Below are 17,347 nucleotides of genomic sequence, written 5' to 3'. Positions count from 1 at the left end.
GAAGCGACGCTGGAAGATGGTATTTGTCCATGGTATGCTCTCAATAGTGTGCACCCGGACACGCACTGCTACCAGTTACCTGAGCTGTGGGTGATGTCGTGCATAGGGTATTTCGAGGAAGCTCGAGATACGGAACGAAGCGAGCCAGAGAACGACTCAGGAAGTTAGAAACAACGGCTAGTGCAAATGCTAGATACGCCAGCGAAGCGTATCTGTGGCTTTACGTTGGGTCAGAACATCTGATACTACCTTAGCGCACACGGCAAGTATGGCACCTTTTCACAGCTACGGATTAGTTACGTATGTATAAACCAATTCTTCTGAATGATGGCACCACCCATTGCATACTCTGATAGTTGAGTACTCCGATCAACAAGAAGAGGAAGTAAGGCAACGTGACGCTCGAGAAATATACGAGTCGATTCTTGAACCCATAATTCGGCGTGCTCGTGCTGGGGATCTCGTTGTGCCTCGGTTGTTGATCGAGAGGTTTGATACGAACAAAAAGGCTTACTTTATGTTTCCTGCTGCTGCGTACTTAGGCAGACAGCCACGACAACGCCCATATGCGGCACTCATGTGCTATGCGCGCTCCTGCGAAATTTGTAGCTGCTGATAGATATGCGCGCGCTACTGGGATAATCACTGAATACTGCGCGGCTGCGTGCTTTGTGCATTAACGCATATTGTTATGACAGTGTCGCATAACGTTCGCCCTGATCAACACAGCCCGTCGCGTGAGCGGCAACAACGCCCATCCGCTGGGACTGTCAATTTGTTATGATATCAGCGGCCTTCTCCATCGAGGTGCTCTCAACTTACTGGCCAGAGGCAGCCTGATCAGTGAAGTTGAGGAATAGTCCAGTTGATCCAGTGGCTAGGATCCCACACTGTGCCGTTGAACATGTAATTAGTATAGAAGTAGTCCGTGCTGACGTCCTCCTCGTCTAGCAAGAACTTCTCGAAGAAGGCGAACAGCGACGCGTTCAGTGTATCGGGGAAATAGCAGTGGCTGTGGTTCCCGACCTGGACGAAGCCATGGTGCTCTGCGATGCCGAGAGCCTCATATACCGTATGCGCGGCAGTCATACAACCGAAGCCACTCAGTGGGCTCAGCCACTCCAACTCTGTGTTCTCGTACGAGATCATGGGGCGCGGGGCGACCATGGCCGCGAGTTCATGGTGGTCGTACGGCAGCTCGCTGATGTTGTATACGTAGTTGTCAAAATTGACGGAGAACCAGACGTTCTCCGTCACAATCTCAGTTGCCTGCTGCACTATGTCGCCACTATCCTGCTGTTATTTGGACAGCCGCCAGAAAGTGTCGCCGCCGGAGCCGGATTCTTGCGGGATCGTCAGCGCGATACGTGGCTCGAACGCGCCTGCCATGAGTGAACCCTTGCCGTCGCGCGAGCAGCCGGTGACGGCTATCTTCGCCGTGTTTATATTGGCCTCTGGCGTGATTTCAAGCGCGTCGATAATGCGGCTGACGCCCCAGACCCAGGCCGTCATCGCGGAAGCGGTCGCGTTCGCGCCGTAGAGATCATAGAACAAGCCAATGCCACGACTACTAGGGCCGTTTTGCTGCGCTATGTTGTCGTTAGTGTAGACCATTACGGCGATCTTAGTCGGTTTTCAGTAGCTGTGCGATCAAGGAGGCCTCGTAGAGCATGTAGACTCACACCGTCCGGCACAGGGATGCTGAGAGCATCGTATGCAATAATCAACGGCCATCCAGCTCCAGGCGCAGCGCCTGACGGGTACATGATCGGCTGAGCGAACGAGATCGTGTGGTTGGGGTCCAGGACGACCTGGACAGTGAAGTTACCCGTCCCATTAACCACTGAAAACGTCGATGAGACGAACGGCGGCCTGGGGGGCAGGTATCCAGCCTCGTAGCCCTGCACTATAGCAGCGATCTGGCTGCGGCGGCAAGCCCAGTCTTCGAGCGTGAGTACGGGGGTGCCGTCCTCAAACAGGAATGGGTCCGGGAGGCGATTGTTACTGTACCCGGGGACGACGGACGGCGTCGCACACACTGTGAACGAGATGACTTTAGCCACGCAGGGGAAATGGAGGGAAGAAATGTCTGACATGCTCGCGATGCCAGCTGCGATGATGGGAGCGCAAGAATAGGAAGTGTGAGCAGGATGAGCGTGGCAAACCGAGAAGCCATTGCGTGCGGATTTCGATACTGTCTTAGACGACTATACAGCTACTTCACTTTGTTCTTATATACAGCGTGATGCTGCCCAGGGGCGAAGGAGATGTCATTTGCCACCGATCAGGGTAGGCAGGCCGCTCTGAACCGACTCACGGGGATGATCACAAGGCTACCGGAAGCTGCGATTTCCGCGGTTCTGCCGTCTCTCTTAATGAAGGCGCGTTCAAGAGTCGCATGGTAATTGGTACCCGCATAATCCCCGGACAGTGAGCAAATGGTAAGCCCCAGTCCAGCCATAGCCAGCAGCAGATCGTGTAGATTATTGCAGCGGAGAAGTTTCAGAGACAGTATAGACTGGCCATGAGCCTCGGCTCCTGGACGCCGCTTTGGCCGGCTGCACGCATCAGTCCTGTATAGCGATGCAACCATTAGCAAGTTGGTAAATACAAACTGTACAGATCCTGGCATGTAGAGTTGGCACGGTCTTCGATATCCACGAGGATTATCCAACAGATGCTGCGACGGGATACACATGCAGTGACAAATACTGTATGAGCTAGTGCAAGTGACGAGGCGGGAGGCTACTTACCAGGATGTCCGTGCGCGATTGCGCATCGGAAGTTTTACGGAAGTAAGTCACATGATTATATGCAGGCTTCGCATTCAACTTTTTGGTTCCTTTGCTTGGTTCCTGTTTGATCTCGAGTATAATCTCGTTGGTTTCTCTATGATCCCAGCTTGGCATATTAGCAGAGTAGTGTAAGTTGCTAATGGCTATCGGTATTTGTGCAGACTGACATGATTACCGAGGTGGCCGTTGCCCTCCAAACTTGAAGACGTCATAGTATATCACCTAGGACGTGGAAGCACATGGAGGGGCCATGTACTCTTAGCTATGCGCGTAGAAGACTACAAACTCCAGGTCGTTTGTCAGACAGTGGCTCGGAGAGTGACTCAGCCAGCCTCGACTCGGGAGACTTGGATCCGGATCTCTTTACGGGTGTCTATAGTCGGGCCCGCGTTCATAATGAAACCTAATGCTGGTTGAGGATAGCATAGAAACAACACTAATCATACAACGTTACGAGATGTTTACAATGTGCGTCCAGCGCCACATAAATGTCTTAACTAGCTATCATTGCCATCCAAGACGTGGTGATACTCCCCCACGCTTTGCCCGTCGGGTGAGATAGTCTGCGCCAATGGATGGCGCCCTCGTCATCAGCTTACTGCTGGCAGTCAGTGTGCATGCTATGAGCGGGCATTCCGGGCCCCGACTCAGAGTGCGCCTCATACTGGGGATCAGCGACAGTGGAATGGCAGCACCGCTCGAGACCTTCCTCGAAGAACCGCAAACGGACCTCGTGCGCTCCATCTTAGGCGGCTCGGGCTCGTTGTCTGCGTCTATCTGCTGATGGACCACACCGAGTAACGACGGCGTACGGGACATAGGCACTGCCACCACTTTTCGAGCCTGGCGTGCCGGTAGACCGTAGACCGTCTTGGTCCGCTCCATGACCGGGCACCCTCGCTCGGGATCAGGGCGAGCCGTTCCGACGCGCGGGGTGGAGGGCGTTGGAGGTGAGCCATCGGATGGCATCTGCGTGCTGGCGATCTCTGCCAGACCTGCAGGGACATTCGCAGGGAGGCTCGAGACCCGCAGCATCGCTGTGGGCGACGAGAATGCAAGGCTTGGAAGACGCGGGGTCGGCTCTGCGCTCGTGTCCGACAGACGTATGGTCTTCGTGCGTATCTCTGGCGGCGGGCCTGCCCGGAGCGGGAAGCTGAAGACGCGGTGTGGCGGCATGCGGCGCGCGCTCCGCGGACAGCTGCGAGGTGGCTTCTTGACTGCGCTAGGCGACCCCGGAAGATCGCCGTCTAACACCGCGTCGACGTGCTCTTGGAGGTTCGAGGGCAGGGCGAGCGGCGGCATGCACTCGATACGCGAGGGCGGGAAACGCGGACCGCTTGGCGCCCGAATCGTACCACCAGTGCTACTTGCTTCGGGGCTCTGTAGAGGCGTGGCGGGCATTGAGCGCGGAGCAGAGGACAGGCAGTCGACTTCACAGCGCATAGTCAGCACTTGGGACTTGAGCTGCTGAACGGCGGTGAGGATTTAAAGCAGGGGAAAGCAAGAAGGAGCTTGCCCAGTAAAGGAGCCTGCGTTGCGCTTCTGGGGTCGACCAAGAAAATCCGTCGAGATCGGAAAATTCACATTTAACTGATTCGAAGGTCTTCAGGAGCGTATGCCATTGTTCCTGTTCAAATATGATACATATGGTAAAATGGTGTTAGATCTCGCAGTGCTGCCAAATGCTTTGAAGGAGCTGACTAGTTCCGTTCTCCATTCTTCTAAGGTTTGGCGATTCTGTGTTTCTTCCGCTTCTTGCAAATCCATGAGCCGCGGCGTCTTCTTTTCACTAGATATCTGCACTGGTCGGCGTGTCAAAGGCGTGTTCCCTCTTGTTAGGAGCGGCATGGGGTGTGTGTCGGTGTCTAGGGATAGGGATGCCATCACGGGGGAATTTGAAAGCTACGAGACCAGCAAGCAGAGGGCAAAACGAGACGGCTGCAGAATAACAATAAAAGCTAGTTGAAAGAGAATAAAGGAGTGACGAAATTAGTAGACACACAGTGCGAGTGATGGATGTGGCCAGCACGAAGATGAGCGACAACGTCAGCCACAGCTGAGGGTCGTGCTGTGCTCACAATTCAGACCGGATTACATTTTGTGATTAACTGGGGCCCATATCCGCCAGCTTTGAAAGTAGTTTACCTGTCTTTGCTTTGGCTGTCGTAGTGTTGAATTGTGCCCAAGGCTGCAGAGGAGCCATATATACGCAGCGACGATACACGCGCCATGAGTCGCGGGAGATGCGCTAGTCTTGCCTTCTTTCTGTGTTCTCTTCTTTTCTTCATATTCTCTTCCTGTCTCCAATGTTTAAGGTAAAGAATGTATTGAAGCGTGCACCATTTATCCTGTCTTATTCTTGTGAGGGCTGGGCGGACGGCAAGGCGATCGGTGTAGAGGTAGCTGCGACGGCAATGTCACGCTCCTGAGTAAACGCGAAGCAGGAGAGATACTCCTGAGGCCTGGTGACCCTGTAAATTGGCTCGACTCGGACGATGTCCAGCATGCTTGCGCAGAGGAAAGTAGCCCGCATTATACGCCTACTGTCGGCGTTGAAGGAGCACGTGATGGCGTATCTGTGACATGCTTGTGACAGGCGCGTCTGCTATTTACTCGCTCGACGCGTTCGTGTTCTTCCACTCCAGACGCGTTCACGCCCTCTGGCTCCTCGCACTGACCCGCACCACTTCGTCTATCCGCTATGCTCGAAGCACGCCTCGCAGAAGCCGCCATCCTCAAGCGTCTGCTCGACTGTAAGTGCTCTCCACGCGACGCGACGCGTTCTCATTGTGCGCCGCAGCCATCAAGGAGCTCGTTACGGACGCCAACTTCGAGTGCAATGAGGAGGGCATTGTGAGTTCTACGTGTTCCTTGTGCCTTCTCTACACGTCTCTGGATGCTTTCCCCCGGATCACGGCCCCGCTTCACCTGCAGTCAATAGTCACGACGAGGGCGGTATCCAGCCAGGCTCCAGCATCCACAGGTTGGCAGGCCTGGTTTTGACCTATGGCAGTTGGAGCTTGACCCTGAATGCCGCGGTCTCCGGGCAGTCATGGTACACGGCCAACATCCTAGAGTGGCACGAGTGGGCCACCTATCTTTCTCAGACCACTCGTGGCTCCAGTGACGCGCGCAAAGTTATGAAGGACAATCGCACCGAAACGCGTCGCGTCAGCAACGTGTCGGTGTGTGAGAGTATCATATTAGAGGCGCTCTGTACTCTATGTAGATACTAACACGGTCTCGTACTTCGATTCCAGTCATACTGATGGGATGCGTGCAGAACCTACAGGCGATGGACAATTCACACGTCGCGCTCGTGTCCGTCAAGCTGTCTGCATCAGGCTTTAAGAAATACCGATGCGACCGACCGCTGCCTCTCGGCGTAAACTTGGGCTCTTTCACGAAGGTCCTCAAGTGCGCGAAGGATGACGATGTGTGCATTATTAAAGCAGCGGATGATGCCGATATTCTGAGCTTGACATACGAGGCGCGAAGTTCGTGTTCCCATTGTATTGCTTTCAGCCTGTGACTGACGCGTAGCCAGACTCTGATCGTATTGCCGAGTACGAAATGAAGCTCATGGACATCGACGCGGACACACTGAACATCCCAGACACGGACTACGACGCACGCGTATCCATGCCCTCGGCCGAGTTCACACGCATTGTGCGAGACCTATCACAGCTGGGCGAGTCGGTCCGCATTGAAGTGTCGAAGGAGGGCGTGCGCTTCATCTCGGACGGCGAGGCGGCCAACGGAAACATCCTGCTGCGACAGTCCGAGGCGTCAGCGCGAAAGGGCTCGTCATCGAAGAAGGAAGACGATGATGAAGAGGAGGAGGAGGAGGCGCGCGAGTCTGAGGACGAGGACGAGGAGGGTGGGAAGAAGAAGCGAGTGAAGAAGGAGAAGGTGAAGAAGGAGGACGGAGAGGATGTGGAGATGAATGAGGACGAGGACGAGGATCGCGAGGAGTTCAAGCCTAAGGGCGGGGATGACGAGGACGAGGACGACGAAGAGGAGGGCTCGAGCAAGAAGCGCAAAAAGGCGCCGGCGAAGGTGAGAGCGTGTGTGTGTCTGCGGGTGGTCTGCTCACGTCGTTGCGCAGAACGGCAAGCCGGCAAAGAAAGCCAAGAAGGCAGCGGACGATGATGCCCCACCGGAGGGCGTGACGATCGAGATGAACCAGCACGTTAACCTGACATTCAGCTTGAAGTACCTGGTCAATTTCGCGAAGAGCAGTACGCTATCGAATGTCGTGCAGCTCATGCTGAGCAACGACGTTCCGCTTCTGGTACGTGCGGTCCGTTTCTGAGAGGCACTACGAACTGATCAGTCGTCTGCGCGCTGCAGGTGTCGTATGACTTTAATCAGGGGCACATCCGCTACTATCTGGCACCCAAAATCGGAGATGAGTAAGCTGTTGCTTGTCGCGCTCTACGCATCCATCCTGTCGTCCAAGTATCGTATCTCTATCGCACGTATTAGTATGAGTGTTTTTCGCTGTGTGTATTTGGTTTCCGAATCATGGTGCTTGTGTTACCTAACTGCTGTCGTGAATGATGAGTAAACACGAAGATTCCTCTTAATTATAGCCTGACCATGAATATGCAAAGACTCGATGGTCCTCACAGAAAACCATGCCCGATGGATCCCAATAGACCTAACCCTAACCAGTGCCCTGGCGCCTGTCTATACGAGTGCCTGTTTCGAACGAAACCAATGTCGGGCTTCGACAACGACAACGACGACGACGACGGACACGACTTTGACTACGACGACGAGGAGCACTCACGAAAACCGCTCTCAGGCAGCATTACATGGCCGTTGCGACCGCTGAAGGTCCAGGTATGTGCCTACTCCATGCGTGTCTATGCTCTTAACCCATCCCCTTAGATCCAACTGAGAGTTGGGACGAGGATTTCGAGTTCAACAACCGACCCTCGAACTCTGACTCGCTTCCGGGTGCTACAGAAGCTGCAACACCGCTGTCGAAGGATAGGAAGAACACCCTTCGTCGGTGGACAGAGCCTGGCCCGTCTACGCCCTCAAAACGTGCAGTTGAGCGGCCGGAGAATTGGGACGATGACTTTCGTGATAGCACCAACTCCCCTGCACGGCGTCGCTCTCATCAGCAGCATGTCGACGAAGACTCGGACAACTGGGACGACGACTTTGAGGACGGCACGCAGCGCCGCTCGCCTCGGCGCAAGACACCCCGCAAGAAGCCGTCCTGGGGCTCTTCAGACGAGGACGACGAGTTTGGGTTTGCTGACAAGGAGGAGGACCGGACAGTGACGTCGCGCTCGCGCGGCATGCCCATCACCATCCCGCAAGGCATGCCGCCGCCCGTGCCCCCGCTCCCTTCTCCCTTTCCGCGCTCTCCCACCGCGTCCGTGTTCTCGATGCCCGTGTCCAGCAACGGCCGTGACTCGGTCGCGGCGCACTCATTCTCATCCACCGGCCATCTTGCTTTGGGACCTATGATGTCTGCTGGCAGCTCTGCTCTCGCCCTCTTGCCGCCAAGCCCGCCAATCCATCGCGAACGCCGACGCCTGCGCAAGAAGTCTCGCCCACCTGCGATGATACCGGACATGTACGAGATGGATGAGCAAGAGCCTCCGCCACCGTCTACTCCGGAGAGGAAGACCAGTGCACTACCCGACGAGTTACCTGACCCTGGACCGTCGACTTCCGCCGCGGCTGCTGGTGCGTCGTCAGGCAAGACGCCTCTCCTTTCGCGCATCGGGTCCGTAGGCAAGAAATGGGGCGCATCACGCAAGAAGCGCGCGAGCACGGGCCCTTCAGAGGTCATTCTGCACGAACGCGGGCAGGAGGAGCGTATATCGCGTCCGCAGTCCGTCGTGGGATCCCCGCCAGCACAGAAAGGCGGCTGGTTTTTTCGCGGTGGCGGCGGCGGTGGACCGGGGCCGCCGCCCGCTAATGAAGGTGTTCTCCGGCATGAGACGAGCGTAGACCGGCTTCTAGCTCTGGCCGGCATTGAACGGGGGCCAGATTCGCCGTCGCGGAAGGGCTTGGCGCGGCCACGTATGAGCGGCGATGGGGACGGATCGGTGGATAGACATCTGGTGGCGGGACCAGCGCAGGCGTTCCCGAGCACGCCGAAGCGGCCGACATCAATGCAGATCCAGCAATCGTTGTCAACGTCTAGCTCAGGATCTAGCTTGGCGAGTCGGCGTGCGCCCGTGCCGAGACACGCATCGTACGGTCACGACCTAGTGCGGCGGCCGGGCACTGCGGGCAGCAGGTCAAACTCGAAGCCACGTTCAGCGTCTGCGAGCACGGACGATGTGGTCCGTACATCGAGAAGCGCCACGGTGAGGGAAGGGTGTTACCCACAGCATCAGCCTGACCCTACGATGATGAGTGGGAAAGGGAAGGACAAGGACAAGGACAAGGAGGGCAGCCGGAGCTTCATGGGCGGCATGCGCAGGATTAGCCTAGGAGGGAGCGCGAAGCACAAGCGGATGAAGAGCTCCGCACCACCGGAAGAGGATATGCTCCCGGCCCCAGCGGCAGCAGACCTTGAGGCATTGCAGGACCAGACAACTCCTCGGCCACCGTCACGCATCGTACGCAGTTCGCAGGACGGACTGCTGCCTCCAATTGAGCTAGAGCCACCGTCCCCGCCACGTCGCGCAGGCGGCGATCGTCATCGCGTATCTGCGGGTGGCGAGCTGCGTTCGCTTTTCAGACTACATCCTATGTTGGAGTCCTCGCGCTCACACCCTGCGCTGTCATCGTCGCGATCCCCTACGCCCATCGTCGTGCGCAAGACGCCATCTCCGTCGGGCTCGCCACCAGCGTCACCACTTCCTTCGCCCACGGTGCCGCGGCAGTCCACATCGCCACAGCAGGCCGCGTCGCTAGGACGGGCTACGCAGCCACCGAAGGAGCGAGACGTGGCAGGGAGCGGGCTGGTTCCTAGGAGGAATTCATTGGGCGACTTGAAGATTCCGGCCAGAATCAGTCAGGCACAGGTCGGGCTGAGAAGGGATCTGGGCATGGTACGGGAGTTCGCCATGAGTGTTGAGCGTGAGTCCGAATTCTGATTTACATTGCTGTTGGCTAATAACGACTGCTTGGTGCAGAATTAAAGCAACTCCAGGCTGCATACTACGTCCTTGTTGGTGAGCTGCAATCGACCCTCAGTAATTCGTTAGCACAAGTTCCTTTGCGAGCAATTACCCCAACTTTGTTTCAATTGCCAAGGCCGACGTCTCGGTCGCGCTCAAATACGAATCCTGTGTCACCACAATCCCCACAGAGCCCTCAGGATTATGTACTTGCGTTCCGCTCTATTGAGTCTCGATATCAGCTGTCTTGGGAGTGTGCCGAGCTGCTCATCGATCTAGGCAGTGGTACACCTGCGGTGCCGCCCGCCTCGGCACCCACATCGTCTCCTCCTACAGACCAACCAGTGGCTCCCCATGGTTCCGCAACTCCCATCGACGGACGCAAGAGTCGAGAGCGTGCGATAACGCTGGCTGGTGATGAGTCGAAGCCGGTCATCACTCCGCTGAGCGAGACAGCTGGCTCGCCGCCCCCTGCGAGTCCGCCCAACGCGTCTCAGTGGCGGGCGTCTACTGGCAGGCATGACTTGAGCTCCCGACAGCTTCTCCTTCTGCGCGAGATGCTGAACAATCCAGACCCGGCGGCGACCATGACCCTCGAACATCATCTGCCCATCCTAGAGGAAGATTGGAATGGTACGGCTGTCAATCGCAGCTGGCGGTGGGGTGATCCGACAGGGAGTACGGTAACGCTGCCTAGCGAAGAGGACACGCAAGCTGGTGGTTCTGGCAAGTCGGCTGGCAACGTAAAGCAGCAGAAACGACGAAGTAGTCGTCTTCGCGGTATCAGGGACATGCTCAAGTCACTGAAGAAGAGCTACTCTGAAGGCGCTCCGCCGCTAACTATCGTTCCATCATCGTCCATTTCAGTTTCGACAAGCACTGATTCGTCGCTCAATAAAGGCCCGAGGGAGTTCCGCCCGCAGTCGCTGGTTCAACGTCGGCGCGCAAAGACGAGTACGGGGCCGGATTCCATGGCTTCTACGCGCGAGCGGGACCGGCATCCCAACTCGCCTTATGTCACCTCCGCCTCGTTCTCGCATCGCTCGTCACCGCGCCGTCCGTCCCTGGCATCTATTTTCAGGATCGGGCAGAAAAGCAAGCAACCATCGTCAACCGCGACTGAACAGTCGGCAGAGGATCTGAAGATGCCAGGTCCCAGTCCCTCCAGCAGTGCTTCCGGAGCGGGGCGTTCACCTGGTTTCGCAGAGGAAGAGGACTGGGATAGGATTGACTCCGTGACGGATCTGCAGCGCGTGCTCGGCCCCTCGGAGGGCACGGCTACGGTCCGTGGCAAGAAGGGTCGTTCGCCGTACCTTATGCAACACCAACGCGAACCGGTCCCCGAGACCCCACGGCGATCGCCCTCCGCCTCTCAGTCGTCCATCATCAGCGCAGAGAGATCCTCCTCCCGACTGCAGTCTGTGTTGTCTTCTCCCGGTACACGCTTGCGCCACCTCGCTGAGGCTTCTACCGGTCACCACTCGCGTCCACCATCCCGCGGGAGAGAGCGGCCAAGCCGGAGCCCTAAGCGTCCGCCGTCTCGAAGCCAGAAGGGCGATCAGTCCGGCTCTGTGCGGTCGGCGCCACCTCAAACCCTCCTAGATCATAGCCCGGATATGTCAGCCGGTGTTCTGCCAGAGACCCGGCTGGCCATGACCCCAGAGAACATAAAACCGCTACTTGAGAATGCACGAGAGGTGCACGCTCGTTGCAGCGAGTGTATCCTTGAGCTGAGATCTCTACTTGCAATTGTTAACTTAGCGCCCCCTTGACTATTCATTTATTGCTTCGCTTGCACACTTGCATCACGGACTAATGCCATCATTCTGCTTCATATTCATGGGTCTCGTATCATTCTCGTTACCACATTGCTGTCGCATTCGCTGTCGCGCTGCCCTCTCATCACGTAGATTTACGCAATTTCATGTTTATACGAACATCATTTTGATGTGCAATACTTCAATATGGACATTATCAATTTCAGCGCAAGTGTATGAGCCAACATATGTTATGAGGCTCGATGGGCGCTTGAAGTGCCGATGAACTGTATCCGCTATTTCCACCTTTCGAGGCGACAATTTTGCTCGAGAACGACCCCAAGTCTTACTAATAGACGTAACATGGGCAAGAACAAAAAGTCATTTGTCCCTACTGAATCGTGTCTGTCCTTGTCCTCACATCCCGAACTCGAAGAGATCCACGACAAGCCGCGGATCATAGATACTCACACACACTTGGTCTCGACGTTCAACGCGTACAAGTCAAAATACGCACAAGGAAAATACAATACAGTTCATGAATTCGTGCGCGGGCTATATGCTGGCCATAACGTAGAGGCCATCGTCGACGTCTGGTGCGAGGCTCCCGTGCAGAGTGTATGGCGGTCCATTGCGAACTCTGCTCTCACGGAGGAGGACAGGCGAGAGAAATGGGGCGGCATAGAGTATTGGTTTGTTATGGGTAAGTCGTTGCATTTTATGTATCTGTATTCTCTGTAAGATTGGCTTGGTAGGCGTCCACCCGTAAGTTATGTTCAACCAGAATGTAGTACTGTGGGCAGAATCTCGCCATTTCGGGCTGCAAGGTATGATCATGCATCAAGAATTGACCTACGGATGTCTCTCAATTGCCTTCAGCATGGCCTCGTAGGTGCTGGACTTGATGGCCCGTCCTCGCGGCCAGCTTAAACACTGGACCGAATCACCCACTTACTGCGGGTGGTAGCTGGCAGGATTCTGCCCTACAGCACACGATGTACTCAGCTCACTGACGCATTGCTAATTATGTAGACACGAGGCGTCGCTTTACAACGACGACGTGGAGACAGATATGTGGGTCTTCTTTGGGTTTCGACCTTTGGTTTCATCCTAACGTCTGAATGTAGATTGGAGGCCATGGCGCATCCGCGCTGTGTCGGTTGGGGCGAGATTGGATTGGACTACCACTATGACAATTCACCACGCGATATTCAGCGGGCCGTCTTCGTGCGCCAGCTGCAGCATGCCGTACGTCTCGGAAAGCCGCTGACGATCCATACACGCGAGGCGGAGGAGGACGCGGAACATATTCTCAAAGAGCATGTTCCTAAAGATCACAGGGTCAGGGAACCGCTTACGTCCCTTCGTTCGCACTGCGCAATGCTGATGGGAGTGGCTGCAGATCCATATACATTGTTACACAGACTCGCCAGAATGGGCTGCGCGGATGTTAGATCATTTCCCTAACCTGTTCATTGGTGTCACCGGTATATCATCTATCTTGCCTTCTTGTCGCGTACCACAGAGCTAAGCCCGTTGTCCTCGTGCCATAGGTGTCATCACGTACTCTACAAACCTCAACACCTCTGCTGTCATTCGCTGGCTTGTGCAACATCCCACACCGAGCCAGCGCTCACCATTACGCATCGTCCTCGAGACGGATGCACCGTTTATGGTACCCTCCAATATATATGCGACGCCTGCCCTTAAAGAAGTCAAGGGCCGCCTGCCACTCTCCCACACAGCCATGATCCCTTGGACAGCCGCATTTGTCGCAGTTGTTGCACGCGAGGCAGCTGGTGATAGTGGGGATGAATGGACAATCACACAGGTCTTGTGCGAGGCACGAGAGAATGCGCGTACAATGTATGGTGTGTAATGTATGCTGCATGTGGCTGTATTGTTGCCCAAGCGCATCCTATGTGCTCGACATCGCGATCCTCAGCCGCGCCATGTCGAGCCGTGCATTGACACAATGATATTGCTGCATCCTCTACGGCGCCTGTGATACTATTGTTTATCTGTACGTCACATTACTACATGGTATCTTCTGACCCCTACGCGTGTCTGCCAGCTATGAGGATAGCGCTCGATGGGACACAACGAGGCTGCCGCCGTCACTGTCCTTTTGTCACTACCCGATGATCATGAGCAATAGCTGCGGCTTGATGGGGGCACGCCCGTGCACTACGCTTTAGCGTCACATTCCCTCTCGCCAGCCTAGGTGCAACAAGGCGCGTTCGGGACCCTGAGCATCTTGTACGAAGGCCACACTTCGGCGAATCGTCACGCAAGAAACCCTCTTTCAGGTACGTAAACTCGGATGTTATGGCCAGTCGAACACGAGCCAAGGTGCAGATGCAAGCGAGAGAAGGTTGGACCGAACTAGAGCGCAAAAACGAGGCATACTACCGTGAGCCTTCCATTGCACCCGATATCTCCGTGTACGCTGTTTCCTAGCTGTTTCGTTTGGTGACATGATTATCTACAGTGAATCAAGATGTCGACTGCAACTCAAGACAGTCTAATCTGGGGAAGCGTACAGACAGCCATAGATGGCCGGTATCACGCAAAGTAGTATCTCGCATCTCGGGTTCTCAAAAACGGCACGTTTAAGGTGCGTCAGAGCTTTCTTCTGATGGCGCATGCATCGCTTAGTAGGGCCGTACGTAGACGTTTAGACAAGCGCGAACGAAATTTGGCACTCAACTGGGCTCTGTCTAAGCGCAGGTCTTTGCATAATCGATGCTGCGCGACCTAGGACCACCGACATGCGGCGCGCGTAGCGAAATTGGATCTCGAGCGGTGTCGCGGCGACTTGGTTTCGGTGCCTTGATGCAGTGTGAACCAGAGTTGCATAAAAACACCAGAGTGTTGGTGTCATCTCTATAAGCATCACTCAACCTTACAACGTCTCTCTCAAGATGCCTAAAGATATCTCTTCGACGGTCAGATACCAACGGCTGTGCAGGGTTGAATCTCGCAAACGGCGTCAGTTCCACCCTTACAAGCAGTGCGAGCATGCTTGTGTAAGTGCATGATCGTTGTCTTGTGTCAGTCGCTGGTCTAATATATTTTGCACACTAACATTAGTACAACTGGGAGGACAACACTGTTTCTACTGCTGTATACCTTGCATCCTATTGTCAAGTCTGCTCAGAGACTCACCTTTCTGCTTAGGTTGAGGCTTCCCTCCGAGTCCCGGAACTTGATGAGCCAAAAGAGGATGTCTGACCGGATGGTGTGGCTGAGCGTCGTTGATTGCTGAGTAGTGAGTCGTGAATTATGTTCTCTGCTGACTACAAACTAAGCAATGACTGGTGTGTAGGACAGCCCGCGGGGCCTCGCGGACGATAGTGTACTCAACGGCCAATAATTGTGCCGCCGTTGTCATTGATGTTTTGTTATCTGCTCTGCTGTCTATTGTTTTCGTTGAATTCACAGTCTTATTGCCGAGGAGAGGGCGCGTTCTACGTGACGGATGCGTTGGAGTGTGAGAATGCGTGATGTCAGGTCGGGCGGCGGGCTGAGAGGGTTGTGCCCCGCCCGCTGTCTCTCATCCTTAACGTTAACACTGACACCCCATGGTCCACACAGCAACTTCCCCAGAGTCCCGTCAACAAACCCGACACTCGATTTGGACTGACGGAGAATCTTACTATCGCACCAGATGGCAATCCCCTCCTCCAGACTGACGAAGATGTCATTGCGCAGACCGTCAAGCTTGCGCCTGACCCAGACAAGAGCATAGACGTTGGGCTCGGCCTCAAGCGCCCCGAGTTTAGGGATGTCGTTGGGACAGAGATCTCGTGCAGCTTCCTCTAACCGTCGTGAACTGCCTCTCGAATGAGGACCTCTTCGCCCTCGTTCAGCGCTCTAATGAGGTATGTAGGGTCCTTATCTATTCGTCTGTTTGGTACTGATGCCCTGCTCAGCAAACCTTTGATGTGAAGGCGATCCCGCCGCCCCCTTCGGTCATCTCGACCTAGACATCTCAGAGGATGAAGAGTTCTCCCCCGACAAGCTTCGTGCACACTTGGAGCATTTTAAATGACGGACGTAGGTTTCCACTCCGCAGTCTGTATACAACCAGAGGGTTAATTTCCTCTGCTAGATCGTGAGCATGCCTGCGTCGGGGGGCATATAGCCCGTATCTGCTCGTGGAACGACCCATTGCGCACAGCGTGCTTCTGCGTAGTACGTTCCTTCGCTCAATATGTATAAGGCACTTTGCGCTTAACTTGCGATTCACAGGCCCACCACCTCGTATAGTTCACTCACAGCCTCCTCACGCTCCTCACGCTCATCGCGCTCATCGTTCATCCCCCTCTTAGCTATTCATTATGACCGGGCTCACACCTTCAAGTGATCAGCCGGGCACCATTCAATTAGTGCCCCCTTCCGTCTTCTCTATTCTGCTTTTGCCTTTTCTGTTGATTTTGCTTCACGTCTCTTACTTGCCCGCTCGCTCGTGTCTCTCCTCTGTCTTGCAACGCGTTCACCATGACCGCCTGCCTTCTGGAAAGCAATGCACCAGGGCGCCGGCCATATTTAAAGGCCCATCGCCTGGCCGTGGTTCTCTGTATGGTCTTCATCGATGCCAGTCTCACTCGTGTTCCGCCACAGGACCTCTGGAGCTCTTGTTGCAACGCAGTGACACCCCTCTCTCTCGCTCTTTTAACTCGTCCCCGAGCAGCGCATGCACTTCTTCAATTCCAGCCGGAAGGTCTGCAGCAGTGGCTTCGATGCAACACTCATCTTCAATATTGCTCCCCCGAAGGCTAATGCTACGAGGCTCACAGAAAATAGGCTTGCGTCGTTCCTGATGTCCTGCCCCTCCTTTCAAGGACAGCGTACGGAAGCATCGTCCTTCCGCTATGAGATATTGAGGTCAGAACTACCCTTTTCGACTCACTGACATAGCCAGTGCACGGAGTCGCAAGATTGCCTGCGCGAGCACAAGGCTCTTCTTGCAGCTATGGCGTAACATCTGCGTTATCTGGACAATGCATATACGCCATCTGGTTGACCCAGAGGTTAGGTTAATGGGACTTAGGGTTAGGTTAATGGGACTGGGTAGGGAAGACTAGGTAGGGGATTCCACTAGGGAAAACCCTAGGGAAGGCCGTAGGAAAGGCCATAGGGAAGGCCGTAGGGAAGGCCGTAGCAAACGTGTAGGAAAGGCTGTAGGAGAAATCATAAGAAAGGCTGTAGGAAAGGTGTAGGAAAGGCCGTAGGAAAGGCCGCAGGGAAAGCCCTAGGGAGAGTGTACAAAGAGCGAGTGTAGGGAAGACACAGGAAGAGGTGCAAGAAAGAGGGCAAGAAAAGGCCTAGGGGCCGCGCATGTACGTCCCGGACGCATAATGCCAGACTATGGATGGAAAGAGTCGGAGGCGGCTTTCTAACAAGTGTCGTTTGTGAGGGCATGCTTCCCGGACGCACACATTCTGCACTGGCCGCAACTCATGACTTACCTGAGCCTTGCTCATGGGGGTGTGCTTCCCGGACGCACACATTCTGGACTGGCCACAATTGTTGACTTACATGAGCCTTACTCGTGAGGGTGTGCGTCCCGGACGCACACATTCTGCACTGGCCACTACTCTCAACTTGCATGAGCCTTGCCCGTGAGGTTGTGCTTCCTGGACGCACGCATTCTGCACCGGCCACAACTTTTTGACTTACCTGAGCCTTGCCC

At 55.3% G+C, this 17,347-nt stretch overlaps 6 protein-coding genes across 6 annotated transcripts; 4 read left to right on the top strand and 2 right to left on the bottom strand.

Annotated features, from left to right (window-relative positions):
• Positions 1 to 640: 640 nt before the first annotated feature.
• POSPLADRAFT_1065808 (carbohydrate esterase family 15 protein) lies at positions 641 to 4,196 on the bottom strand (the record flags this gene model as incomplete). The annotated part of the gene is made up of 8 exons (XM_024481997.1): positions 641 to 767; positions 823 to 1,288; positions 1,310 to 1,623; positions 1,683 to 1,901; positions 2,318 to 2,573; positions 2,621 to 2,625; positions 2,963 to 2,993; positions 3,526 to 4,196. The coding sequence occupies 7 exons, from the start codon at positions 4,194 to 4,196 to the stop codon at positions 841 to 843; spliced, it is 1,944 nt and encodes a 647-aa protein (XP_024339306.1). The 3' UTR covers positions 641 to 767; positions 823 to 840.
• A 1,300-nt stretch (positions 4,197 to 5,496) lies between these two features.
• Positions 5,497 to 7,214, top strand: POSPLADRAFT_1141431 (hypothetical protein; the record flags this gene model as incomplete). Its single annotated transcript, XM_024485301.1, has 7 exons — positions 5,497 to 5,548; positions 5,596 to 5,648; positions 6,079 to 6,292; positions 6,343 to 6,574; positions 6,768 to 6,769; positions 6,938 to 7,089; positions 7,149 to 7,214. The coding sequence occupies 7 exons, from the start codon at positions 5,497 to 5,499 to the stop codon at positions 7,212 to 7,214; spliced, it is 771 nt and encodes a 256-aa protein (XP_024339305.1).
• Positions 7,215 to 9,646: 2,432 nt separating this feature from the next.
• POSPLADRAFT_1123413 (hypothetical protein) lies at positions 9,647 to 9,859 on the top strand (the record flags this gene model as incomplete). The annotated part of the gene is made up of 1 exon (XM_024483536.1): positions 9,647 to 9,859. A coding segment is annotated over one exon (213 nt), but the record flags the coding sequence as incomplete, so codon positions are not given.
• A 620-nt stretch (positions 9,860 to 10,479) lies between these two features.
• POSPLADRAFT_1045995 (hypothetical protein) lies at positions 10,480 to 11,664 on the top strand (the record flags this gene model as incomplete). The annotated part of the gene is made up of 1 exon (XM_024478918.1): positions 10,480 to 11,664. One exon carries the CDS (start codon positions 10,480 to 10,482, stop codon positions 11,662 to 11,664), a length of 1,185 nt encoding a protein of 394 aa, XP_024339303.1.
• Positions 11,665 to 11,936: 272 nt separating this feature from the next.
• POSPLADRAFT_1039642 (hypothetical protein) lies at positions 11,937 to 13,644 on the top strand. The gene is made up of 6 exons (XM_024477575.1): positions 11,937 to 12,352; positions 12,405 to 12,414; positions 12,682 to 12,723; positions 12,777 to 12,990; positions 13,052 to 13,136; positions 13,203 to 13,644. Exons 1-6 carry the CDS (start codon positions 12,013 to 12,015, stop codon positions 13,526 to 13,528), a joined length of 1,017 nt encoding a protein of 338 aa, XP_024339302.1. The 5' UTR covers positions 11,937 to 12,012; the 3' UTR covers positions 13,529 to 13,644.
• A 1,443-nt stretch (positions 13,645 to 15,087) lies between these two features.
• On the bottom strand, positions 15,088 to 17,292 carry POSPLADRAFT_1142164 (hypothetical protein; the record flags this gene model as incomplete). Its single annotated transcript, XM_024485392.1, has 7 exons — positions 15,088 to 15,525; positions 15,590 to 15,634; positions 15,931 to 15,983; positions 16,107 to 16,167; positions 16,565 to 16,648; positions 17,124 to 17,171; positions 17,194 to 17,292. Coding segments are annotated over 7 exons (828 nt in total), but the record flags the coding sequence as incomplete, so codon positions are not given.
• Between the last annotated feature and the right edge of the window lie 55 nt (positions 17,293 to 17,347).

Source organism: Postia placenta, assembly GCF_002117355.1.
Source record: "Postia placenta MAD-698-R-SB12 unplaced genomic scaffold POSPLAscaffold_6, whole genome shotgun sequence".
NCBI classification, from domain to species: domain Eukaryota; kingdom Fungi; phylum Basidiomycota; class Agaricomycetes; order Polyporales; family Adustoporiaceae; genus Rhodonia; species Rhodonia placenta.
The sequence above is the reverse complement of the archived record's forward strand: the minus strand, read 5'-3'. Positions and strand labels throughout refer to the sequence as shown.

Bases quoted from the DNA above. Each gene is read 5' to 3' on its own strand.
- POSPLADRAFT_1039642 (XM_024477575.1), top strand. From the start codon at position 12,013: ATGGGCAAGAACAAAAAGTCATTTGTCCCTACTGAATCGTGTCTGTCC. The intron at 12,991-13,051 runs GTCAGGGAACCG...GAGTGGCTGCAG, and splicing joins ATGTTCCTAAAGATCACAGG to ATCCATATACATTGTTACAC. The intron at 13,137-13,202 runs GTATATCATCTA...CTCGTGCCATAG, and splicing joins CCTGTTCATTGGTGTCACCG to GTGTCATCACGTACTCTACA.